We start from the raw sequence: 27,979 nt of genomic DNA on the forward strand, positions 1-27,979 counted from the left end.
TCCTCACCGTTCTCATGATCATTGCAACTCCACGAGGTGAGATCTTGCATTGAGCCGCAGGCAGAGGGAGATTGACAGTTCTTTTGTTTCTCTTCAATTTGCGAATAATCGCACCGACTGTTGTCACCTTCTCACCCAGCTGCTTGACGATGGTCTTGTAGCCCATTCCAGCCTTGTGTAGGTCTACAATCTTGTCCCTGACATCCTTGGAGAGCTCTTTGGTCTTGGCCATGGTGGAGAGTTTGGAATCTGATTGATTGATTGCTTCTGTGGACAGGTGTCTTTTATACAGGTAACAAACTGAGATTAGGAGCACTCCCTTTAAGAGTGTGGGAGCCAGAAATCTTTCTGATTGAGAGGGGGTCAAATACGTATTTCCCTCATTAAAAAGCAAATTAATTCATAACATTTTTTACATGGGTTTTTCTGGATTTTTTTGTTGTTATTCCGTCTCTCACTGTTCAAATAAACCTGTTAAAATAAACCAAAATTATAGACCGATAATTTCTTTGTCAGTGGGCAAACGTACAAAATCAGCAGGGGATCAAATACTTTTTTCCCTCACTGTATCTACCGAAGCCTATAGATGTCAATCACATTTATTTATAAAGCCCTTCTTACATCAGCTGATGTCACAAAATGCTGTACAGGAACCCAGCCTAAAACCCCAAACAGCAAGCAATGCAGGTGTAGAAGCAAGGTATATAATGTTATGTAAACCTCATTGAGTCTTTGTATAAATGCCATCCATTATAACAATCCACTACTGGTTATCTGGCTGCCAGTGTAAGAACCAGGCCTAGGATACAGCAGCTAGTGTGATGTGTTGCTGTGGATAAACTGCTAGCACTTCCTTCCCTGGAGGCAGTTGCAGACAGGCTGCCACTGTGCAGCCAGTCAGGGGTTAGGGACAACTACCTTCAGGACAAGATTCTGTCAAACCTGCTTAGGCGGTGGCTTTGTCTACACCAATACAATACACACACACACGCACGCATGCACGCGGACACATACACACGAGCACACACAAACTTGCGTACGTGAAGGCACGTGTCATGACTCTCTTTCCTGGGTGAGGATCAAAGGTGCCGGATCAACCAGGCCAATGGCTGACAGATAGCCAAACTCTCTCTCTCTCCTGGGGGAATTGGTCCGGTTTTATGACTTAACAACCAGATCGTAAATACCTTGCAGAAACGCTGCCTTTGGCTCTGCAGTATTGAGAATGGAATGTCTGAGTATCACAGAGACTGTGCCGTCAACATCAAAAGATTGGATTTCAAAACTAATGTTCCAATGTCCAAACGTTTGGAATAGTTGGTGGGGATCCAAACAATTATCATGTCATATAATTTTGTGATGTCATTAACTTCTTATGGCTGGCGGGCAGTATTGAGTAGCTTGGATGAATAAGGTGCCCAAAGTAAACGGCCTGCTCCTCAGTCTCAATTGCTAATATATGCATATTATTATTGGTATTGGATAGAAAACACTCTGAAGTTTCTAAAACTGTTTGAATGATGTCTGTGAGTATAACATAACTCATATGGCAGGCAAAAACCTGAGGGGAAATCAAAACAGGAAGTGAGAAAACTGAGGTTGGTATGTATTCAACACAGTTCCCATTAAAATCCCCTTGAGATATTAATGAAGATGTCAACCATCTATAGAAATTTGAATGAGGCTTCTACTGTGTTGTGGGACTGAATGACAGCAGAATGAATCAGGTGTCTGGCAGTCAGCCATTTCCTGGTCACGCGCATTTCACATGATAGCGACCTGCGTTCTATGGCTCCTCAAGACACAAAGGAATACTCCGGAACTTTATTGAAGATTAATGATAAAAACATCCTAATGATTGATTCTGTACTTAGTTTGAAATGTTTCTTCGACCTGTAATATAACTTTTTAAAGTTTTTGTCCAACGTAACGCTGACCAGAACGAGTGTTTGGATATGTATACCAAACGCGCTAACAAAAGTAGCTAATTGGACATAAATAATGGACATTATCGAACAAATCAAGCATTTATTGTGGACCTGGGATTCCTGGGAGTGCATTCTGATGAAGATCATCAAAGGTAAGGGAATATTTAGAATGTAATTTATGGTTTATGTTGACTACAACATGACGGCTAATTTGACTTGATTGTTCTGAGCGCCGTCTCAGATTATTGCATGGTTTGCTTTTTCCGTAAAGTTTTTGGGAAATCTGACACAGCGGTTCCATTAAGGACAGGTATATCTATAAATCCACGTGTAAAACCTGTATTATCTACATTTATGATGAGTATTTCTGTTGAATCGATGTGGCTATGCAAAATCACTGGCTGTTTTTGGAACTAGTGAATGTAATGCACCAATGTAAACTCAGATTTCTTTACATAAATATGAACTTTATCAAACAAAACATACATGTATTGTGTAACATGAAGTCCTATGAGTGTCATCTGATGAAGATCATCAAAGGTTACTGATTCATGTTCTCTATTTGTGCTTTTTGTGACTCCTCACTTTGGCTGGGAAAATGGCTGTGATTTTCTGTGGCTTAGTGGTGACCTAACATAATCGTTTGTGGTGCTTTCGCCGTAAAGCCTATTTAAAATCGGACACTGTGCTGGGATTAACAACAAGACTACCTTTAAAACGGTATAAGATACATGTATGTTTGAGGAATTTTAATTATGAAATTTCTGTTGTTTTGAATTTGGCGCCCTGCACTTTCACTGGCTGTTGTCATGTCATCTCGTTAACGGGATTGCAGCCCAAAGAGGTTTTAAGGATGGTATAAGAAGATAACTGTAACTCTGAAAGTGTACACATCTGAGTTGTCAGGTTTGCATCTAAATGTTGTATAAAATAAAGTATTAAGTATAAGAATACTTTTGTGATAACAATGTGATTTTAGCCTTCTAAATTAGATCATTGTTGTGATAAAGTTTTATCCAGTCAGTAACCACGCCCATGTGAGCACAGACATTGTGTCGGCGCTGAAGAATTTACATTAAACCAACACATGCCGGGTTGCTGCTGGTGTGTAAAGTGGTTCTAGCTGTACCCTGAATAATCAGCCACTGAGACCAGTCTACGTGCAGTGCGAGCTGAATACGTTACCAATGGTTAAATCTCTACAGACCAGACAGCGTGGAGCGGTGGCTATATGGCTGGAAATGGTTAAAACTACAAGACCAGGAAATGGTAAGACCCTCTGAAGGCAAAGACTATACCAAACATTGTCAGTCTGCAGCTAATGTAATGTAGAGTAGTCTAGAACAATTGACCCAGACAGGAAAGAAGAACTGTTCCCTATCACCACCGTGTGATACACCTCTGATGGAACCATTCTAATGAACACTCCCGAACAAAAGAAGCCTACAACTACAAAGAACATTGTGACCTCTGGTGGACCACCAGAGACTTACATTGAACCATCACACTGAACAATCGAGTTCAACAGAGAGACGACAGAGAAAGACATCTGAATGAGCAGTTGTTAGGGTGCTAAATATCCATATTTACGGTGAGCGTATTTTTCAACTGTATGTACGATAAGTCCACTCTCTTCCTCTCTCCCGCTCCTTATCTTTCCACACCCCCTTTCTATTGTGTAACAAGCCCTATCGGGTTAGTCCACTAGGGACTGTGTTTCATTGCATTATGTTAGTAATCAACCATCTATAATGTGTGTGTGTTTATGTATTGCTGTGTGATTATTTAGTTAGTAAATAAATAATTAAGCCAATTTGTGTATCGCTGAATCATTACTAAGGCTAGGGTTTGTGCAGGTTTATGAGGTCAACGACATTCAGAATGAGACTGATGAGGTAATAATACATTAATAAGTGACTGTTACCTATAGATATGAATATATCTTAAGAGTTTAAATCGGAAGATAGTAACTCTTTAAATACGTTTTTCTGTGGTGCCCCAAGTTACTAATGAGTTAATTGTTACATGATTAATGTAACCACGTAATAATGCAACCTAGTTAATTGATTTGATGAAATAATTAATGATAGTCACGTCACGACACACGCATACCCTATTTTAAAACACCTTTAGCTTATCACTTTAGATTTTGAAGAAACTAAACAGAGCTGAGGCTATGCAGATGGACTTGTTTTATTTCTTCTCAGCATCTGAAAGCCACCATCACTAGTGTGGGAACTGGGAAGCCTCTCTCAAACACAGCACATATTTTCACTTTCCTCTTCTCTCTCCGCATAAACAAATAGCTCTCTGATTGGAGCCACATGTTTTTTGTTGCCCTCGGAAGCCTTTACTGACACGCACGACAATGATGACTCAAAAAACAACTGAACTTGCAAAACTTTTATTTCACTGCCTTCTTACTGACTCCTGCAGCTCACTCCAACACTGGGCTTTCGAGCCGGGTGGCCGCCAGCCGGTTGTTTTTCCAAGATGGCCAATCAATGACAATAACACAGGCAACTCATGATGTAGGCTACACAATGAATGTCTAGGATCGTTGTGAATGTGAGTAAACTCAATCAGATTACGCAGATATCAGGGAACAAAAAATAAAGTTGAATTGGGAATGCACTTAAACATTCTTTATTCCATGTGGATTTATAAGGAGTGGTCTAAATGTCCTCCAAAATCTGTGTGGGTTGTAGGGATGGTGATTTGGTGTTTTTGTGTTTTTGCAGGGGAATTATAGCTCCAATCCTGAAAAGTGGTGGTTTCCTTGGAAATGGCTCCTCGAGGTTAGTTAGGGTGTGTGTGTATGCAGCCAGGGTGGTAACCCAGGTTACTGTGTGTTTTGGCAGGGAGGGAGGAGATGACTTGAGATTCAAAAGGCCCACCGGAAATGGAAGAAAGAAAATAAACAGAGAGGGATGGAAGAAAGCAGCTTGGACAGATGGATGTCTTGCCCAATTTTACTCCGAGTCAGACACCACCAGAATCACTCAGGATAAAGTGCAATTTTGGTCCCCAAATGATTATGTAATTTTGTCCATATGGACGAGGCGTCAAAGTCTGAGTTGCCTTTGAGGGACGATGAGGCCGGACACGAGAGCAGGGAATGATCTCAATGTTTAAGCCAGGGGAGGACAGCAGGCATGGGATAGATAGTATGCAAGGAGTTGGGAGGTGGTCCTTAGTGACACAGTGTGTGTCTGTCTGTTTGTCTGTCTGTCTGTGCATTGGCATTACCTTAGGTGGTGGGCACGAGTGTGTAAGTGTGTGTTTCTGGGAGGCAATGTGTGTAATGTGTATGTTTTCATTCCCCACATTTTACTCCTGGTATGTGGGTGACCTGCTTGTAGATTATGCACGTATGACACACTGTTAGAGCAGCTGGAAGATAATGAATTAATAATTCATGAATAAATGAATCATCTCGTCAGACAACAGGACCTGCTGGGCATGCAGTCTCTGGACCACACACCCACAGACACACAGAGACAAAAGAGCACTGGCCTGTTTCTGCCTGCCACCGTCTTCCATGCTTCACTGGTCTGAATCTGTGACAATGGCCCATCCTTCATCCCTTCCTTGAGGGTACATCTATTTGAATTCAATCACTATGACAGCATCCCTTTTGATTTGAATGGAACCTACCATACATATTTGCCCTTTGTATAAGTGCTCAGAAAGTGAAATTTTGGACCTGAATGATAAAACATTCAAGATATAAAGGTGATCTATTTCAGTGGTGTAAAGTACTTCAATAAAAATACTTTGAAGTACTACTTAAAAGGATTTTGGGGTATCTGTATTTTACTATTCATTTTTTGACAACTTTTACTTCACTACATTCGTAAAGAAAATTAAGTACTTTCTACTCCATACATCTTCCCTGATACCCAAAAGTACTCATTACATTTTGAATGCTTAGCAGGACAGGAAAATTGTCTTATTCACACACTTATCAAGCAAGAGAACATCCCTGGTCATCCCTACTGCCTCTGATTTGGCGGACTCATTAAACACATGCTTCGTTTGTAAATTATGTCTCAGAGTTGGAGCGTGCCCCTGGCTATCCGTAAATAAATAAAAAAGTTGAAAATGTGGCCGTCTGTTTTGCTTTGAAATGATTTATACTTGTCATTTTACTTTTGATACTTAAGTATATTTTTAACCAAATACTTTTGAACTTTTACTCAAGCAGTATTTTACGGAGTAACTTTAACTTGAGTCATTTTCTATTAAAGCATCTTCACTTTTAATCAAGTATGACAATTGGGTACTTTCTTCCCCGCTCCCAATTTTGCAGACCATGAGTCTTCATCACCGGAAAAGATAAACAGTTGAGATTGATATCATTTAAAAGCTTACAAGCAGGGTTGTGAAACCATTTTCACATTTCTGAAGGGAAAAAATTGTGTTAAATAAAAACAAATGTAACTTTTAAAGTGAATTATCTAAAAAAATCTAAAAGTGCACCTGGTGCAGAGGCGCAACAAAGAGCGAGTGAAAGGAGCCTAGGCTACTGCTGATTGCAAACATGGAGACATTTTTCATTAAAGTAAAACAATAGTTAGAGGAGAAAGAGTACTGTCAAGGTGTGCGCTACTAGTGGAGAAGTCAGGTGCAGGAGAGCAGAGAGTTGTGAACAGGCGCACACTTTATTAAGGCAGAGGCAAATAAAACAGACAGACGCTACTGCGTCAAAACCTCCAGCCAAAGGTAAAAGTGCTATATGCGAAACAGTCACAAATTTAGCAAATGTTGTACAATAAACATCCCTTGTGAAAAGCAACGGAATAACGGGGAAAACCCCAGCCTGGCGGGTACACACGAACATGTAACAAAAACAATTTCACACAAAGACATGGAGGGGAACAGAAGAATAAATACATGCAGTGTGATTAGGGAATGAAAATCAGGTGTGAATGGAACAAGACAAAACAAATGGAAAATGGAGTGGCGATGGCTAGAAAGCCGGTGACGTCGTCCGCTGAACGCCGCCCGAACAAGGAGAGGAGCCGACTTGTGACAGTACAAACCCTGCCCACTCCCCCAGCCGGTCCTTCCAATAGGACCTCAGAAACCTATCCACATCCTGGTTTACTCTCTCTGCCTGCCCGTTACTCTCAGGGTGAAAACACGAGGTTAAGGCTGATCGAGACCCCCAGACGTTCCATGAACGCCTTCCATACCCTCGACGTGAACAGGGGACCCAGATCAGACATTATATCCTCAGGCACCACGTAGTGCCGGAAGACGTGTGTAAACAAGGCCTCCGCAGTCTGTAGAGCCGTAGGGAGACCAGGCAGAGGGAGGAGACGACAGGACTTAGAAAAACAATCCACAACGACCAGGATCGCGGTGTTACCCTGTGAGGGATGAAGGTCGTTCAGGAAATCTACCAACAGCTGCGACCACGGCCGTTGTGGAACAAGTAAGGGTTGTAACTTACCTCTGGGCAGCCTTGCTCCTAGGCAACCAAGCAGGAAATATAAAGAGTCCTCACGTCCTTTGCCAAGGTGGGCCACCAGTACTTCCCAGTCAGAGAGCACCGTCCGACCGATCCCCGGATGACCAGAGGAGGGTGACGTGTGGGCCCAATAAATCAACTGGTCACGGATAGCAGACGGAACGTACAGACGCCCGACGGGACACGGGAGGGGAGCGGGCTCTGTACGCAACGCCTGCTCAAAGTCGGCGTCCAGCTCACACACGACTGGCGCTACCAGGCAGGAGGCCGGGAGTATGGGTGTCTGATCCATGGGCCGCTCCTCTGTGTCATACAGCCGGGACAGTGCGTCTGCCTTCATATTCTGGGAACCTGGTCTGTAGGAAAGGGTAAACACAAAATGGGTAAAGAACATGGCCCACCTTGCCTGACGAGAGTTCAGTCTCCTTGCTGCCCGGATGTACTCCAGGTTGCGGTGGTCAGTCCAGATGAGAAAAGGGCGTTTAGCCCCCTCAAGCCAATGTCTCCACGCCTTCAAAGCTTTAACCACAGCCAACAGCTCCAGGTCTCCCACACCATAGTTCCGCTCCGCCGGGCTGAGCTTCTTTGAGAAGAAAGCACAGGGCGGAGCTTCGGTAGCGTGCCTGAGTGCTGAGAGAGCACAGCTCCTATCCCAGCCTCGGACGCGTCCACCTCCACTATGAACGCCAAAGAGGGATCCGGATGGTCCAGCACGGGAGCCGAGGTAAACAGAGCTCTTAGTTGCCCAAAAGACCTGTCCGCCTCAGCCGACCACTGCAGATGTACATGACCCCCCTTCAGCAGTGAGGTAATCGGAGCAGCCACCTGGCCAAAACCCCGGAGATTATCCGGTAGTAATGGGCAAACCCTAAAAACCGCTGCACCTCCTTTACCGTGGTGGGAGTCGGCCAATTACGCACGGCTGAAATGCGGTCACTCTCCATCTCCACCACTGATGTGGAAATGCATTACCCTAGGAAGGAGACGGCCTGCTGAAAGAACAGGCATTTCTCAGCCTTGATGTACAGGTCATGCTCCAACAGTCGTCCAAGTACCCTGCGCATGCTCGGACACATGCTCGGAGCGTGTAGCAGAGTATATCAGAACGTCATCGACATACACCACTACACCCTGCCCGTGTAGGTCCCTGAAGATCTCGTTCACAAATGATTGGAAGACTGATGGAGCATTCATCAACTCGTACGGCATGGCGAGGTACTCATAATGCCTTGAGGTGGTACTTAACGCCGTTTTCCACTCGTCTCCTTCCGGATACGCACCAGGTTGAAGGCGCTCCTGAGATCCAGTTAAGTGAAGAAGTGCGCCCCGTGCATTGACTCAATCGCCGTGGCGATGAGAGGTAGCGGGTAACTGTACCTGACCGTGATTTGATTGAGACCTCGAACATGCACGGGTGCAGACCTCCCTCCTTCTTCACAAAAAATAACCTCAAGGAGGCGGGTGAAGTGGGGGACCGAAAGTGCCCCTGATGCAGAGACATGTCTCCATAGTCGCCGTCTCCGCTTGCGACAGGGGATCCACATGACTCCTGGGAAGTGCCGCATCTACCAGGAGATTTATCGCATCTACCAGGAGATTTATTGCACAATCCCCCCGTCGATGGGGTGGTAATTGAGTCACCTTCTTTTTACAGAAGGCGAGAGCCAAATCGGCATATTCTGGGGGGGGGGTGAGCACGGTGGAGACCTGGTCTGGACTTTCCACCGTGGTAGCACCAACGGAAACCCCTACACACCTCCCCGAGCAATCTCGCGACAACTCCATGAAAGCCCTGATGATACTGATGATCATAATAATAACAACAACAGGAAGATCAAGAAAAAGGAGGGTTATAATTTCAGACAATTTGGAAGAGTGTAAACACAAAATAAATTATAAGCAATACAAAAGAGGCTGTTCCAACAAAAAATAGTGTAAAACCTTTATTACTGCATAGGAAAGATGAAAAACAGCTGAATTTCTGAAATTGTTCATCCAACGTGTGGTTGCGTGGTGCTTATAAAAAATGTTTTAATTCTCAAACAATAAGCAGGATCTGTTTTGTTGAGACATTTTTGTTGGCTAAATTAAGTTCGAACTGTCTTTTTAATATTGTGCTCTGTATTTAGTATAAAATAGGTTAAAAGCAGGCCTGTTGTAAAATAAATAACATTAACCTATTACTGTCATTTGTTGGGTAGGCCTACGGTAGAACGCTCACCTATGTTGGAAATTGCTGCTGTGAAGGTTTAAACCAGTTCTTTAAATAATGTGTTTTGTTTCATTCTGTTGAGCCATTTTCTTTGGCAAAATTAACTTCCAACTGTTGTTGATTTGCCTCAACAGAATAGAATTACATGTAGGCGTACTTTAGAGCTACTCACACTCAAACCATGAAAAGGAAAAACCAAAGAGGGCAAGATGAAAAACGTAATGTAATGCCTCAATATAATAACCTATTCGATTTGTTCCCTAAAAATAATGACTTGACTTACTTTGATATAACCCTAATAAAGTAAAGGTGCAATATTCAGAAATAGCTCCGCCATTTCCTGGTTGCAAATAATAGTGTCTAATTACAGTTTGTGACAAAATAATTGTACCATCTAAACCACTGTGAAAGATCTTTTCGACAACCAAAAATATTGTATTTTCAGCTGTTTGAAGCTATTATACAAAACCAAAAAGTAAAAAGATGCAAAAACAAAACTTAATTACAGGAAGCACAGAAATAGCGCACACAAACCAGATCTACCACTTCTTAGACTTGCTTTCAATGACAATGACAGATCTATAACTCACATTTCTACGTGAATTTGGAATGGCTTTAAGAAACTTTTGTGATGGTTTGGTGTGGTATGGCCATTACTATTATCCAACTTGTTGAACCTGTGAAGACCTCTAGCTTCTAAATTACATAAACCTCAACCGTTATATTTTCCAGTGATGAAGACATGGATGTCTCATGGTATGGCGGAGTAAGCAAAATGGGTCAATTCTTAGCATCTTTATCAACTAAATGTTCTGACATTCAGGTCCAAAAAGTCACTTTCTGACCACTTCTTCCACAGGCAAACATGAATTCACTTCTTCCACAGGCAAACATGAATTCACTTCTTCCATGGGCAAAAAGTGACTGAATTCAACTGGATTTACCCTTGAAGTAATCCCTGCCCCTTCCTAAAAAGCCTCCTTTCCTTTCTTTACCTCCACAGAACTATAATGCACTATGATGCACTTGAGTATAAAGACAAAGTTTTTTCACTCAGCAGACAAGTGAGTAAAAACACAATACAATATCAGGACACAGCCCTGTCATTTCCCTCCCTCCTAACTAGTCCTGTGATGTTATTGTAAAATACTTCTGTAAGTTCCGGAGAATTTACAAAAATTATAAAAATTCCAAATTCCGATCATGTCGGCAAAAAGCAATCAGACAGTGTGTGCCGTTATCTGTAATGAAGCGTTGAGGTTAGTGACCTGAAAAAGTGCTGCTGTCTGTCTGCATTAGCCTAGCATTCAGTTCAGCCTGGCTAGACAGACAGTAATGATTGTGTCTTCTTCACTGAAACTGAAAGTAGAGGGAGGGGGATTTCTTCACTGGCTTCCTAAGCTAGCTGCTAAGCTAAATCACGTAGCCAACTGTCAGACTGTCTCAAGCATTATGATGGGAATTGGAAAAACGTTCAATCAATGTTAAAGGCCAAGTGCAGTCCAAAACTTGATTTTCATGTTTTATATATACACTATATTATACAAAAGTATGTGGACACCCCTTCAAATTAGTGGATTCGGCTACTTCTGCCAGACCCCTTGCTGACAGGTGTATAAAATCGAGCACACAGCCATGTAATCTCCATAGACAAACATTGGCTGTAGAATGGCCTTACTGAAGAGCTCAGTGACTTTCAATGTGGCACCGTCATAGGATGCCCCCTTTCCAACAAGTCGGTTTATCAAACTTCTGCCCTGCTAGAACTGTAAGTTATGTTATTGTGAAGTGGAAACGTCTAGGAGCAACAACGGTTCAGTCGCAAAGTGGTAGGCCACACAAGCTCACAAAACGGGACTGCCAAGTGCTGAAGTGCGCAGCACGAATAAATTGTCTGTCCTCGGTTGCAACACTCACTACCGAGTTCCAAACTGCCTCTTGAAGCAACGTCAGCACAAAAACTGTTTTCGGGGGCTGCATGAAATGGGTTTCCATGGCTGAGCAGCCGCAAACAAGCCTAAGATCGCCATGCGCAATGCCAAGCGTCGGCTGGAGTGGTGTAAAGCTCACCACCATTGGACTCTGGAGCGGTGGAAACGTGTTCTCTGGAGTGATGAAGCACGTTTCACCATCTGACAGTCAGATGGACGACTTTGGGTGGGGCAGATGCCAGGAGAATGCTACCTGCCCCAATGCATAGTGCCAACTGTAAAGTTTGGGGGAGGGGGAATAATGGTCTGGGGCTGTTTCATGGTTCGGGCTAGGTTCCAGTGAAGGGAGATCTTAGTTCCAGGGAAGGGAAATATCAACGCTACAGCATACAATGACATTCTAGACGATTCTGTGCTTCCAACTTTTGGCAACAGTTTGCGGAAGGCCCTTTCCTTTTTGAGCATGATAATGCCCCCCGTGCACAAAGCGAGGTCCATACAGAAGTGGTTTGTCGAGATCGGTATTGAAGAACTTGACTGGCTTGCACAGAGCCCTGACCTCAACCCCATCAAACACCTTTGGGATGAATTGGAATGTCAACTGCGAGCCTAATCGCCTAACAGCCTAATCGACCTCACTAATCCTTGTGGCTGGATGGAAGCAAAAAACATAAAAATGGCTACATCGGACCTTTAATTTCCGAATATGTTCCTGAGAGGGATGTGTGAACATGATGGAAGGAGCATTTTTCTTGTCGCTGCACACATAGAGCTGCAAGAGACCATGTTTTCATGGACTTGACATGAGGGATACAGATTTCAGGAGCTAAATGTGAGAACACTGCACTAGTGTCTTTGGGTAATTGTGCGTGCTAAAACTACCCTCTCAGCAGAATTCTCCCCTATCCCATCAGAAAACAACTAACAGAGAGGCTGTGCTTGACACATACAGTTGAAGTCAGATGTTTACATACACTTAGGTTGGAGTCATTAAAACTCGTTTTTCAACCACTCCACAAATTTCTTGTTAACAAAATATTGTTTTGGAAAGTCGGTTAGGACATCTACTTTGTGCATGACACAAGTCATTTTTCCAACAATTGTTTACAGACAGATTATTTCACTTATAATTCACTGTATCACAATTCCAGTGGGTCAGAAGTTTACATACACTTAGTTGACTGTGCCTTTAAACAGCTTGGAAAATTCCAGAAAATGATGTCATGGCTTTAGAAGCTTCTGATGACATCATTTGAGTCAATTGGAGGTGTACCTGTGGATGTATTTCAAGGCCTACCTTCAAACGCAGTGCCTCTTTGCTTGACATGAAGGGGAAATCAGCCAAGACTTCAGAAAAAAACATTGTAGACCTACACAAGTCTGGTTCATCCGTGGGAGCAAGTATAAACACCATGGGACAAGACAGCCATCATATCGCTCAGGAAGGAGACACATTCTGTCTCATAGAGATGAACATACATTGGTGCAAAAAGTGCAAATCAATCCCAGAACAACATCAAAGGACCTTGTGGAGATGCTGGAGGAAACAGGTACAAAAGTATCTATATCCACAGTAAAACAAGTCCTGTATTGACATAACCTGGAAGGCCGGTCCGCAAGGAAGAATCCACTGCTCCAAAACCGTCATAAAAAAGCCAGACTATGGTTTGCTAATGCACATGGGGACAAAGATCGTACTTTTTTGGAGAAATGTCCTCTGGTCTGATGAATCAAATATAGAACTGTTTGGCCATAATGACCATTGTTATATTTAGAGGAAAAAGGGGGAGGCTTGCAAGCCGAAGAACACCATCCCGACCGTGAAGCACAGGTGTGGCAGCATCATGTTGTGGGGGTGCTTCACTGCAGGAAGGACTGGTGCACTTTAAAAAACAGATGGCATCATGAGGATGGGAAATGATGTGGATATATTGAAGCAACATCTCAAGACAGTCAGTCAAGTTAAAGCTTGGGCGCAAATGGGTCTTGCAAATGGACAATGAACGCAAGCATACTTCCAAAGTTGTGGCAAAATGGCTTAAGGACAACAAAGTCAAGGTATTGGAGTGGCCATCACAAAGCCCTCAAAGCCCTCACAAAGCATTTCACATTCTTAAAATAGTGGTGATCCTAACTGACCTAAGACAGGGAATTTAAATGTATTTTGCTAAGGTGTATGTAAACTTCCGACTTCAACTGCACACAGTGTGGATGAAGGCCCCTTATAAAGGCTGTGTGTTTGAGGATGTTGGGCTCCCGAGTTGCGCAGCGATCTAAGGCACTTCATCTCAGTGCAAGAGGCGTCACTACAGTCCCTGGTTCGATTCCAGGCTGCATCACATCCGGCCATGATTGGGAGTCCCATAGGGCGGTGCACAATTGGCCCAATGTCGTCCGGGTTTGGCCGGGGTAGGCCGTCATTGTAAATAAGAATTTTTTCTTATCTGACTTGCCTAGTTCAATAAAGGTTAAATTAAAAAAAATCTTAACAAATTCACCTGAAATCTAGGCTAAGGGCCATATGTGACCCACCACCTAAATTCGGTACAATGCAGCAAGATTTTAAATGGTGTTTTTTACTTTAGTTTAAAGTAGAGACTCAAAGCTAGAAAAGTGTATATCATACACTGCAGTTGAGGAACAATGGGAAAGTAATTCTGCTTTGAAAGTCGTGACCCCACTATTGAGAAAATTTGCCTTGAATATTTTGGTATACCTACTGGAGAGCTCTTCTTTGTCTACACCCATTCAGCATCGTTCACACCCGCTTAAGCCTTAGCCCCACCCACCTCTTCAAGGATTCACATGAGAGGCCATGTGCTAAACAGAGTGAGTAGTGTAGTAAACAACCAAAGATTTCAAGACTAAAAGTGGTAAAAGTAGTAGCCTACAATAAGGAAAAACTTTACTAAAAATATACTTTTTCTAGTCCTTGGCCTATATCCTAATACGACTTTGGTGCATGTCACATTATCATCTCTGGTAAACACACACTATATCAAATCAAATTGATGTTTAGGTGTCACATGCACAGGATACAGAAGGTGTAAATGGTTCAGTGAAACGGTTACTTGCATAGTAGGAATATCACAAACAAAGTGAACTTCATGGGTCGTAATCGTCGTAATCATCTGGCAAAGTGAAACAATGAACCGGCATAATCCCAACTCATACTACTACCAATACAAATATTGTCATAGCTGTAGTATGAATCTGCAGGTATCTAAAGCTAACCAACTAGGTTCAATGTTAGCTAGCTAACGCTCGCTAGCTAGCTAACAGTACGCTTTAACTTGCAATGAAAACGATTTTCACAAAATGATAAACGTATAACATCTGAAAATGTAGCTAGACTCTTACCAGTATACATGGATGAACGAATCACGGCAGACTGGAACCCTTTAACCATTTTGTTTTAGAGGTCGACCGATTAATTGGAATGGCCGATTTCAAGTTTTCATAACAATGGTAAATTGGTATTTTTGGACACTGATTTGGCCCAATTTTTTTTTACACATTTATTTAACTAGGCAAGTCAGTTAAGAACACATTCATATTTTCAATGACGGCCTAGGAACGGTGGGTTAACTGCCTTGTTCAGGGGCAGAATGACAGATTTTTACCTTGTCAGCTCGGGGATTCGCTTTTGCAACCTTCCGGTTACTAGTCCAACACTCTAACCACCTGCCTTACATTGCACTTCACGAGGAGCCTGCGTGGCAGGCTGACTACCTGTTACGCGAGGGCAGCAAGAAGCCAAGGTAAGTTGCTAGCTAGCATTAAACTTACAAAAAACAATCAATCTTCACATAATCACTAGTTAACTACACATGGTTGATGATATTACTAGTTTATCTAGCGTGTCCTGCGTTGCATATAATCGATGCGGTGTCTGTTAATTTCTCATCAAATCACAGCCTACTTGTGATGATTTAGCACTGTCGTTGCACCAAACCTAACCATAAATATCAATGCCTTTCTTTAAAATCAATACAGAAGTATATATTTTTAAACCTGCATATTTAGTTAATATTGCCTGCTAACATGAATTTCTTATAATTGTGTCACTTCTCTTGCGTTCCGTGCAAGCAGTCAGGGTATATACAGCAGTTTGGGCCGCCTGGCTCGTTGCGAACTGTGTAATGTCCATTTATTCCTAACAAAGACAGTAATTAATTTGCCAGAATTGTACATCATTATGACATAACATTGAAGGTTGTACAATGTAACAGGAATATTTAGACTTAGGGATGCCACCCGTTAGATAAAATACGGAACGGTTCCGTATTTCACTGAAAAAATAAACGTTTTGTTTTCGAAATGATAGTTTCTGGATTCGACCATATTAATGACCAAAGGCTCGTATTTCTCTGTGTTATTATGTTATAGTTAAGTCTATGATTTGATAGAGCAGTCTGACTGAGCGATGGTAGGCAGCAGCAGGCTCGTACGCATTCATTCAAACAGCACTTTCGTGGGTTTGCCAGCAGCTCTTCGCAATGCTTCAAGCATTGAGCTGTTTATGACTTCAAGCCTATCAACTCCCGAGATTAGGCTGGTGTAACCGATGTGAAATGGCTAGCTAGTTAGCGGGGTGCGCGCTTATAGCGTTTCAATCGTTGACATCACTAAGCTCAGACTTGGAGTAGTTGTTCCCCTTGCTCAGCAAGGGCCACGGCTTTTGTGGAGCGATGGGTAACGATGCTTCAAGGGTGGCTGTTGTCGATGTGTTGGTGGTTCGAGCCCAGGTAGGAGCGAGGAGAGGGACGGAAGCTATACTGTTACTGGCAATACTAAAGTGCCTATAAGATATACAAACGGTACAGAGAGAAATAGTCCTATCATTCCTACAACTTCTTACCTGGGAATATTGAAGACTCATGTTAAAAGGAACCACCAGCTTTCATATGTTCTCATGTTCTGAGCAAGGAACTTAAACGTTAGCATTTTTACATTGCACATATTGCACTTTTACTTTCTTCTCCAACATTATTTTGCATTATTTAAACCAAATTGAACTGGTATGCATGTTTCATTATTTACTTGAGGCTAAATTGATTTTATTGATGTATTATATTAAGTTCAAATAAGTGTTCATTCAGTATTGTTGTAATTGTCATGTTATTACAACAAACAAAAACAATAATAATAAAACAATCGGCCGATTAATCGGTATTGGCTTTGTTTGGTCCTCCAATAAATCGGTATCGGCATTGAAAAATCATAATTGATCGACCTCTAGTTTTGTTTGTAGCTACATCTTCTTTGGCCAGCATTGTGCCAAGTCACTCCGGTTCACGCTGACCGTGGCGTGTGCAGAAAGTAGATTCAGGGCATCAACGTTCTTGAGAAAAGTCGTAAAATTCCCGATGGCTAAAGTTATATTTTTCAACGCCTAGCTTCTTGAAACGGGTCACATATTCAATCAATTCCAATATGGGCATGTTAATTGCATGGCAAATAATAGATGCACAACACAAGAAATGTGCATTCTTATCAATGCAAGAGACGTTTGGTTTCTCTTAACTATCATGTGATTATCTGAACACTGTAGGCCTGGATCCCACTGGATCCCAGTGCCAAAGAGCCTTGGGTCACCATAGTGACATCCGTCAACAAGCTGTTCACGGCTTTCCTGCTGTCAGCAAGGAATCTTATGCATTCAATGGGGGACACATGTCTGCTTTGAGTCATAATATTGTTGCTAACCTAATCACCTACACTAATGCTAATGCAAATGGACTTCTGCTCTTCCATAACACTGTTTATACCAAGCTAACCTCTAATCCTCCACTTGGCACAGGAATTGCAGGAAATTAGCTTTAAAACCACAAGATAATTATCTGAGCTACATAGAAATGTGTAGAATTGCATCAAATTGACTTAAAAATGCAAAAATACCTCTACACCATTAAGATTGGGACTACTAAAAATCTCTCAAAAATGTACCCGGGCCGACAACACCCATTGCCACGACCCCTGCCAAGCCCACCACCTAAGCCCCTTTTTGATCCCCAGAAAATTTGTGTGTGGGTGTGTTTTTTTATTTTTTTAATCAGCGAGACGTCAACTTTTAGGGGGATTCTTGCACTGAAATTATATTGAATTCTGCTTATATAATCACACTATACCAAAAAAAACTGATTCAGATTCATGTCCATAGGGGGAGTAGCAGGGGAGGGTGGAGCAGTAGCTGACTAGTGGTGGCTATTCAGCAGCCTGATGGTCTGAGGGTAGAAACTATTGGCCAGTCTTTCAGTTTTTGCCACGATGCTCCTGCACTGCCTGTGTCTGAGTGATTGAAGTGGGGAGAACAGGGCATGCATGGCTTGGGTCCCTGATGATCTTCTTAGCCTTCCTGCGACACTTGGTGTTGAAGATGTCCTGTAGGGCAGGCAGTGTGCACCCAATGGTGTGTTCGGCTGCAGCATAAAGTTCAAATGCCAAGACTCCGAGATCATTGAGTGCTTTTGAAATCTGTAGCCTATCTCTGCTGCGCTGTACCAGCATAATGGACAGTGTCCTACAGCAAGGCCCCTTTTGGTAATGAATACGTGACCCGTTTCAAGAAGCTAGGCATATGTCACAAGTCACTATTTCAACCCAGCCCAGCTCCATCAAGCCTCTTATCCATCTCTGCATGGGCAGCTTCAATAGAGACTGAATAGGAAGTAATATGCTCCTCTCAATGGATCAGTGCACTCACAGGCCTGCCTAAAGTCTCACTGTATATTTAACAATGTCTTCACTGTGGATTTAACCATGGGGCTTGTCCTTTACCACGCAGGGAGGTGGGTCTACTTTAAAATGAATAGAGTGAATTACTGTCCATTTGCATTACCTTAGTCAGGGACTCAGGCAAGCTTAATAAAAAGCCCATATGTAATCACTGTGCAGGGTGTGGGCACGAGTGTGGAAGTGTGTGTTAATGGTAGAAAGGAGTGTGTGTGTGTGTGGCCATACATAAGTCTGTCAGTTCTGCCCTCAGGCCCGGCTCCACAAGGGTGCTTACTCCCTCAGTTTTATTTTTTTGTCCCTATATAAAAATAGCAAAAAATGACATTGATTGAGTGACAGGCTGGCCCAACACCTGTCTCTGGATTACATCTTCAAACTAAGGGCAACCATGGCATCTAATTTTTGTCAGAAAGTTGTTTTTATTGCAAGTTAAAGCGTACTGTTAGCTAGTTAGCTAATGTTGATCTGTATGGTAATTTCATTAATATCTTAGAAATCTATTTGCATTGCTATTTATAGCCTAATGTTAGATAGCTAGATCAAATTGAAACTAGTTGGTTAGCTTTAAATACCTGCAGATTCATGCATGGTGGCTAGCTATGACAATAATTTTCTATTGCTAGTAGTATAGGTTGGCATTATGGTTCCTTGTTTAGCTAGCTAACTACCTACCTACACGTCTAGACAAAAGACTCCACTATGCAAGTAACCATTTCCCTGTACCGTTTACACCTTCTATATCCTGTGCATGTGACAAATAAACTTTGATTCTATTTAGTGTGTGTTTACCAGAGACGGAAATGTGAAGACAAACATGACCTGCACCTAGGTCAGATTAGAATATAGGTCAAGGACTACATCAAGTGTATTTTTAGTACTACTTTTTGCTAATACTTTCAACACTTTTAGTCTTGAAATATTTAGATGTTTACTACACTACCTTACTCTGTTTAGCACATGGCCTCACATGTGAATTCTTAAAGAGATGGGCAGTGCTAAGGCGTAAGAGGGTGTGAATGATGCTAAAATTAGTAGCCTAGTTATTCATGCATGGAAACAAAAATACTAAATAGCAGTTTGGCTTAGAATACCAACATCTGCGAATGTGAACGAATGAATGAGAACAGAACAAAACAGTGGTACCAAGTAGTCCTAGTAAACAAAATATCAGATGGATAAATGCATGACACAATCTATATGTAGGCTAGTTACATTAAAAATAAACAAACGCAGTAAACAAAAGGAGAATTGAGATCCAAATAGCCTACAGCCTACTACAGCGAGATGCAGCCATGCACAGCTGCTTGCCAACTGAATAAGCCTATAGAGGCAAACATGGAAAATCATTCAGCTCGCTCATGAGTTCAGCATGTTGTGACACGGCACAATACACTTATGTGAATCAAATTCGAAACCGCCTAATTAATGAAGCAATGCCAGCCTGCCATAAACACGTTTCCTAAACACAGAAACGAAAACCAATAGACTATATCAAGTAAACCATAATTGAATGTATCCATTCCTATAATGAAACATATGTAGCTACACACATGGACATCATTTGGGTTCTTCATTGGAAATATATTGAATTCTGCTTATATCACACTATACCACAATAAACATAAAAGTTCAAAACGCTTTTGACTATGAAGTGACAGGTTCAATGGCAAGAAATTGCCACTGCGCTCTATCAGCACCATGGACAGCGGCCTACACACGAAAAGAAAGATTTTTATAATAAACAACCAGCTAGAGTGTTTCAATCTTACCTTTTCAAAAGGGTAGCAGCCTCCTTGATGCTCTGTGGAAATTCCTGAGTAATCGATCATTCCATTTTCCCTGAAATCTTCTTGTAATATCCCCCTCAAATGCCAGTTGGATTAGTTGAGCTTTCCTCGGGTGTAGCATGCCTCTTCTGTGCGGACTGAACACGTTTGTCAAAGTGGAAAATGAGTTCTCGCATGTAGCTGTGGACGCCCCAAAAGTCAGTCCATGTTTCAGTGCAGTAAGCACGGTCGGCATAGAGGAGAGAGGCTCAGAGAATCGTTGCAGCATATCAAGTGGGGTCCATTTGTCCTCCTCGGAGCCAGAGGGGCAGAGCAACACCAATCTCAGCTTCCACCAAATCTATTTTGCTTAGATCCAGCAATGGTTTCACCTTTTTCAACATCTGGAAAGTCATAACTCTCGGGGTCAAGGGCACACATGGCCTCCCTGAATCGTTCTGACATTTCACAGATGACAGCATCCAAGAGCCGCCTCTAAGGCTCTTTGCTTGATGCGTGCATAGCAAATCCTTTGGTACTATCAACAGCTTTCTTCCAGTAAGAATAGCCAGCTTGGGTGAAGGCCTTGTCTGTGTTAGCATTGGGAAACACAAAACTTTCGACATTGAGAAACAAAATGCTGCATCAGCAGTAACCAAGTATTCCGGTCACTCTCTTCCTATGAACCAGTTGTTATTAAATGAATGTTTTTGGACAGAAAACCGGATTTAACCTGGGCTGGTTCCTCTGTTCCAAGATCATCATGAACAGTCGGAGATGGAGGCGGCTGTGGAGCCATTATCTTGGCGCCGCTTGTGGAAGGGTTTGTAGGCTCTGCACACACAGCATCATCGCTGCTGGGCTTGGCGGCAGCCTCAGTGGGTTGATGCTGCTGCTGTTGCTCTCCTTCTCTTTTTTTGTGGGGTACTTGGCAAAGTTAATTTTTGATATCCATCGTGGCAGATTAGCTGGATTGAGCTAGCTAAATAGGCTAAGGCTAATAAGACTAACACTTTTTACAGTTAGCCAAGAAGCTACCTATACTCGGTAGTGGCGGGGTGTGAGGCAGAGTTGAGTGAAGCAGCTTCAATGGTAAACTTCACAGCGCGAGCCTGCCCTTAAAAATCTAAATATTACAGGTATCACATTGTCTAACACAGAGATGAGTAGCACCCCCCACCCCGCTTTTTATGGAAACCCAAAGGACTCATACCTAGCCACCCAGTGGCTTTCCATAGACACACACAGTGGCGCGCCCTGTCCATTGTGCTGACACTCAATCATGTAAACTTTTTTAGCTTTTTAATTGAACTAGGCAAGTCAGTTAAGAACAAATTCTTATTTACAATGACAGCCTCCTTGTAAAGCCCCCCCCCGGCAAAACCAACCAACCCTAACCCGGACGGCGCCGGGCCAATTGTGCGCCGCCCTATGGGACTCCTGATCACGGCCGGTTGTGATACAGCCCAGGATCGAACCCGGGTCTGTAGTGACACCTCTAGCACTGTGATGCAGTGCCTTAGACCACTGTGCCACTCAGGAGTCTTTAAATCGGGACATAAAACTACAACTGAGGGGGCTCAAGTTGAGCTGAGAGGGTAAGCCCCCTTTAGCCCCTTGTGGAGTAGGGCCCGAGGGCAGGACTGGCAGGCTATTGTATGGCCACACACACACACACACATTACTGACTCCCATTACACACACTTCCACACTCGTGCCACACTCGTGCCCACACCCTGCAAAGTGATTACATATTGGCTCTATATTAAGCCTGTCTGAGTCCCTGACTAAGGTAATGCAAATGGACAGTAATTCACTATTCACTTTAAAGTAGACCCACTTCACTGTGCGGTAAAGGACACGCCCCATTGTTAAATCCACAGTGAGGACATTGTTAAATATACAGTGAGACTGTAGGCAGGCCTGTGAGTGCATTGATTCATTGAGAGGAGTATATTACTTCCTATTCAGTCTCCTTTGAAGCTGCCCATGCAGAGATGGATAAGAGGCTTGATGGAGCTGGGCTGGGTTGAACTACACCGGATTATAGTTTACTGTACGAGGCCTGAGACTACTGCATGGCCTACTGACTACTGACTCCTGTCTGTCTGTCTGTCTGTCTGTCTGTCTGTGTGTGTGTGAGCGAGTGAGAAAGAGATCGTGTGTAGCATGTAGGCATCACGCAACACTTGTAAATAAAGGCTGTTCTAATGAAATAAGGCTGAGGTCCAAACAGCAGGATAAGCAGAACTGTATGCAGCTCTTATTCTACAGTCCATATTGACACTGACATCATCTGCCTGAGCTGTCACATGCAACTGGCCCACCCACAACCAGACACACCCACAACCATACACACACCGGAATGGCCGATTAATTAGGGCCGATTTCATGTTTTCATAACAATCGGAAATCTGTATTTTTGGCCGCCGATTTGCCGATTTAAAATAATAATAACAATTAAACCTTTATTTAACTAGGCAAGTCAGTTAAGAACACATTCTGATTTTCAATGGCGGCCTAGGAACGGTGGGTTAACTGCCTTGTTCAGGGGCAGAAAGACAGATTTTCACCTTGTCAGCTCAGGGGAACCAATTTTGCAACCTTACAGTTAACTAGTCCAACACAATAACGACTTGCCTCTCTGTCGAGAATGCAGTAAGCCAAGGTAAGTTGCTAGCTAGCATTAAACTTATCTTGTAAAAAACGATCAATCATAATCACTAGTTAACTACACATGGTTGATGATATTACTAGATATTATCTAGCATGTCTTGAGTTGCATATAATCTGACTGAGCATACAAGCATACAAGTATCTAAATATCTGACTGAGCGGTGGTAGGCAGAAGCAGGTGCGTAAACATTCATTCAAACAGCACTTTCGTGCGTTTTGCCAGCAGCTCTTCGTTGTGCGTCAAGCATTGCGCTGTTTATGACTTCAAGCCTATCAACTCCCGAGATGAGGCTGGTGTAACCAAAGTGAAATGGCTATCTAGTTAGCGCACGCTAATAGCGTTTCAAACATCACTCGCTCTGAGCCTTCTAGTAGTTGTTCCCTTGCTCTGCATGGGTAACGCTGCTTCAATGTTGGCTGTTGTCGTTGTGTTGCTGGTTCGAGCCCAGTGAGGAGCGAGGAGAAGCTATACTGTTACACTGGCAATACTAAAGTTCCTATAAGAATATCCAATAGTCAAAGGTTGATTAAATACAAATGGTATAGAGGGAAATAGTCCTATAATTCCTATAATAACTACAACCTAAAACTTCTTACCTGGGAATATTGAAGACTCGTGTTAAAAGGAACCACCAGCTTTCATATGTTCTCATGTTCTGAGCAAGGAACTGAAACGTTAGCTGTCTTACATAGCATGTTTGCATTATTTAAACCAAATTGAACTTGCCTTTTTATTTATTTATTTTAAATCGGCCGGTTAAACTGTATCAGCTTTTTTGGTCCTCCAATAATCGCTATCGGCGTTGAAAAATCATAAATCAGTCAACCTCTATTACAGAGCACTAATTATGGCCCCTCACCACACAACCCACACATGCGCACGCTCACACACACTCACACCCATCCATTGTTCTGAGTTGATCAGAGGCCTGATAATAAAAGAGAGTAGCCTGAAGGTAGAGTACATCTCAAAGTAAAACTATTCGACTTCTTTCTGTTACAAACTCCCAACACATCCCCCTTTCCCCTCCCTCCCTTCTCCCTTCTTCACCTCCCATTCCCCTGCAGTCTTGGGAACAGAGTGAATCAATCTAACAGCAACATGCCACATGCACACACAAACGTGCACTCTCACATACAAACACCAACACACTCGCTGACAGACAGACAGGATTTGTGCCTGAGGTCAGTGTTCTAAAATTGAGAGCTTAGGCCTAAATCCCGCTCACACACACACACACATGTGCCAAAATCTCATTCACACACATACTCTGGGACAGCACACTGCAAAAACCCTACTCTTCCACACACAGTCCGGCGTTAAGCTGACCTATATATAGGCCTATAGTATCACTGTGCATCTAACCTCGACATAAAACCCTGACGATCTGGAGCATTAGGCTTTTAAAGTGACGCCTTTGCAAACGGCTGTGTGGTTATTTGGTAGGGTTTCCCCATCCCCACTTTGTTAATCTCTTTTCTCACAGGATCAAATCAACAGTCTACTTCACCGCTCCATTCAACAAAACTCTGTAGTCTAGTAGGAACCAACGACTGATGTTGATTATTCAAATGTTGTTCAAGTGTTGTAAACCACACTGGAATTGACAGAAACAAAATGAGTGTGTGTTTGTGAGTGCAGCTAACAGCGGAGATTTGAAGTGGTTCGACTTTACTATTGTAGTCTTGTCTCTTTCAATATCTGTTCTGACCGATCGGCTGTTGGGCTGGATTGGGACTAGGCTGGTATGATAGCAGCTGCCACGAAACACAGATCGTGGATCAGATAACGCTATCCCCAATCCTGACCTTAACCATCGGGGGTAAAAATGCTTAACTGACCATATACCAGTGTCTAGGGGAAACTTCATCCTACAAATGTTTGTTTAATGTGTGTGTACCTAACTCCTCCGGATATCAAGTACAGAGACAGATATTTTGTCTGTCAGTGTCTTTTACATTTCTCACACAGGATTCAGGCCTGCCTAAACATGTTACAGTAGGCCCTTTGCCCAGTCAGTACACACTAGGGTTGGGCGTTATACCGTAACTCGGGTATTTTGAAATACCCTCTGCATGACTTTTCCAATACCGCCTTTGACGTTATTTCAGCTTTTTACAGAAATACCTGCAGTCAACTTGTGCGCTAGGTAAAACATAAAGTAGATTGCTCTCAACATTTCGCCTGTTAGATTATTTTTCATCATGAAGCGTTCCGTTACTTGTTTCCCAAAACAGATGTTTGAGCCAGTCACATATGTTTTTTTTACAAAGAGGGACAAGCAAAACGGGAGCTTTGTGAGGTGAGTCACTCCTGCAGCGCAACTTAGTGAGGTGATCAAGTTACATTTGTCTGAAATTCACTACTAAAGTTTGCCAGCTATATATCGTATAACCATTAAGTTAACTATCTACGGTGTGTAAAATAAACTCTCTACAGCTAGGTTTTGCTAACATAAGTGGCTAATGTTAGCTTGCAAGATCAAGCTTTTTCGTAACAGCAGCAGAGACAATCGCCTCCTGGATAAAGATCCTGCTGTCTAATATATGTTTTGTGCATGGTGCAAACTGCCTTTTTTATACTTGCATAACTTTATAAGCTGGGTCTTCTCTCTTAGTGGTAAATGTTTGCATGCGCTCGTTAGCATTTACCTTGCATCCGCTATGGGGATTCCTTAGTACTTGTTAGCGTGTTGTTAGTATACTGGTAAGGGGGGTGGCACAGTCACATTATGAAGGTATGGAAATCTGGATACCGCCCAACCCTAAAACACAGTGTCAGTATATACAACACACACACACACACACACACACACACACACACAGTGGCCACTGTCAACAAAGCCAACCCAGCCCGGATCCCGTCAACATGATGATTGATGTGTTTCCGCCTTTGGTTTTACACCTGATTTTCAAGACCTGATTTTCAGGGAGAGGCTCTTGCTAACTGCCTGAAAACCTACTATCCAATGTACTAAATCTAATGCACTGATAGCCTTCTGTATAGTGCATTTATGAACACGCTGTTTGCTGTTGTTTAGATTAATATAAAAGTCCCTTTCCAATTGTGTAATTACACTCAACCTAATGACTATGTAATTACAGTGCAACTATTATGCAAATGCTAGAGTGGAGTAGCCTACATCTAAACAGGACACCAAGGCAATGATTGACTATACAGACCGACAGGGTTGTAATGCATTGGGACTTGAAGCCTGCCGAATCCCTATTCATTCACCATAATCATCATTCTGATGTGTCCTCATCATCCCAGACTGAGAGAATAAGATCCACACAGCAGCTGTGGAGGAGGCCCACTTACAACATGTAGAATAGAATAAAGAACATAGAACAGACATTTGCTGTCACTGCAGGAAAGAAGTATGCACCCACAACATAAGAAGGAAGATAAATTAATCCACAGAGAAGTAATCATGCATTTTCACTGGCTCTGAAATAATTGGATTTCCTGGGAGTGAGCAAATGAGGAAAGATTATATTGTCACATTTGCATGTAGCCTAGTCACAACTGCAAGTGACAATATGCAGATAGCCTTCTAGTACAACATGACATATTGATTGCACATGACTCATGCGATTGTCTCATACCTATAAGAAATCACAGGTCATTCATTACCTATCTGACATTGCTAATAGAGGAATGTGTAACATGGGAGACTTGCATCTTGCACAGGAGATTGAAGGCTATGAATTAAAATCTGTAACTCAGACGTGGTAATATGCACTACAGCTCAGCTGTCATGACCGATACAGGGTGTGTGTGTTCACTCTCCACCACACCATGATGAACTGTGAAGTGTCTCCCGTGCATGTTGTCACACAGAGAGCGAGAGAGAGAAAGAATACTCTAGACAGGGGACACATTCGGGGAGATACAATGTAACCGCATCGTGTAATAAAAGGCAACAAACATTACACGTACTTTCCAATGACCTCACACAGCTCGTACACATCTTCAAACAGTACGTCGTCGTCCGCCATGGTCCAGCGAGGCTGGGGAAATAATTCCCCCCAAATCCGTCCTGAAACGTATGTTCCAAAGCAAATAATCACAACAAACGGACGTTTTTGTGAATACAAACTGTTCTGCTCTCTGTAGCCTAGGCTACTTGAAGCGTAGACTAATCACCAAGGAGTTGGGAATAAAGCTTCCCCAATTCCAATGGGTTAGAAAAATATTTTTTCCCCAAAACGCTGCGTAGCTGCGGTGGTTCAACTACGGTGGGAAGCTTCAAGGCAACGTGAGTTTTTCAATAATCCCGTTTACGGTCTCCGGTTCTGCCCCACCTTGCCCAGGTTTCCTATGTAGGATACTCCTCCTCGAAGCCTACGGTGATATTGTAAAACGTTATAATAAACAACTCGAGTCGCGTGCCCTGTCCGCTGATCCACATTAGTCAACCGTCCAGAACGCACGTAGGCTACAACCCGCTGCAAAAACTACAGCTATACTCTGTGTATCTTGCAGAGTTCATCAACAAAACGAACTATTTAATCAAAATACTGTTTAATGTAAATAACACATACGTGTAGTCTATCTACATTCTTCACATCCCAAAAGAGGTGAAAAGGTTAGTTTCGTCCCCCTTGAAAAGCGCGCATGGTTCCCGTGCACACGCGACTCGATCGGGAAGGTAAAACTATTAACTGAAAATGGGCTTCAGGGGCGTGCTCTAATCCTCTCTCTCTCTCCCTTTCACTTTATCGTTGCTCCAATTTTCCTCTCTTCCTTCGACGCTCCTCGTCCAGCATAGCCAAGCTCCTCCCACCCAAGGTTATGAAACTGCCCCGCAAACCACCATTATGGTTCCGCAGGAGCGGCTGCGTACCGGGATCCCACAATTGAAACACACGGTGCTTGAGCCAAGATGACGTGGCGGGAGCGCCTTTGTGGTAGTTTTCGAGTCGCAGTTTCCAGATTCACTTTTAAATAACAATAAATCACAACAAGGTGTACCTTTTCAAAGTGCAAATGACACCCCAGCATGCACACTTAGGCATGTAAACCTGCAATATGTAACTTTTTGGGCGACACAACCAAATCAACATAGAAATGTGTGTTATAGATCTGTCATTCTCATTGAAAGCAAGTCTAAGAAGCAGTAGAGCTGTTCTATGTGCACTATTTCTATGCTTCCTCTGCTTAAATTACATTTTTGTGTCTTTTACTTTCGGTTTTGTACAACAGCTGAAAATAAATATTTTTGTTATGGAAAATATATTTCACAGCA

The 27,979-nt window shown here is 42.7% G+C and overlaps 1 protein-coding gene across 17 annotated transcripts in view; it reads right to left on the minus strand.

Moving 5' to 3' along the window:
- The window catches only part of LOC110501351 (peripheral plasma membrane protein CASK), a 206,929-nt gene extending 179,510 nt beyond the window's left edge, over positions 1–27,419 (minus strand). For 5 of the 17 annotated variants that reach the window (XM_036958677.1, XM_036958670.1, XM_036958675.1 and 2 more), the window contains exon 1: positions 26,671–27,417. In XM_036958677.1, the coding sequence (XP_036814572.1) occupies positions 26,671–26,729 (59 nt within the window). In that variant the 5' untranslated portion in view covers positions 26,730–27,417. Of the gene's footprint in view, positions 1–26,670 lie in introns of all 17 variants that reach the window. The other 12 variants (XM_036958678.1, XM_036958673.1, XM_036958672.1 and 9 more) reach the window with 4 other exon arrangements.
- Between the last annotated feature and the right edge of the window lie 560 nt (positions 27,420–27,979).

This window comes from Oncorhynchus mykiss, chromosome 22 (genome assembly GCF_013265735.2).
Source record: "Oncorhynchus mykiss isolate Arlee chromosome 22, USDA_OmykA_1.1, whole genome shotgun sequence".
NCBI lineage: Eukaryota > Metazoa > Chordata > Actinopteri > Salmoniformes > Salmonidae > Oncorhynchus > Oncorhynchus mykiss.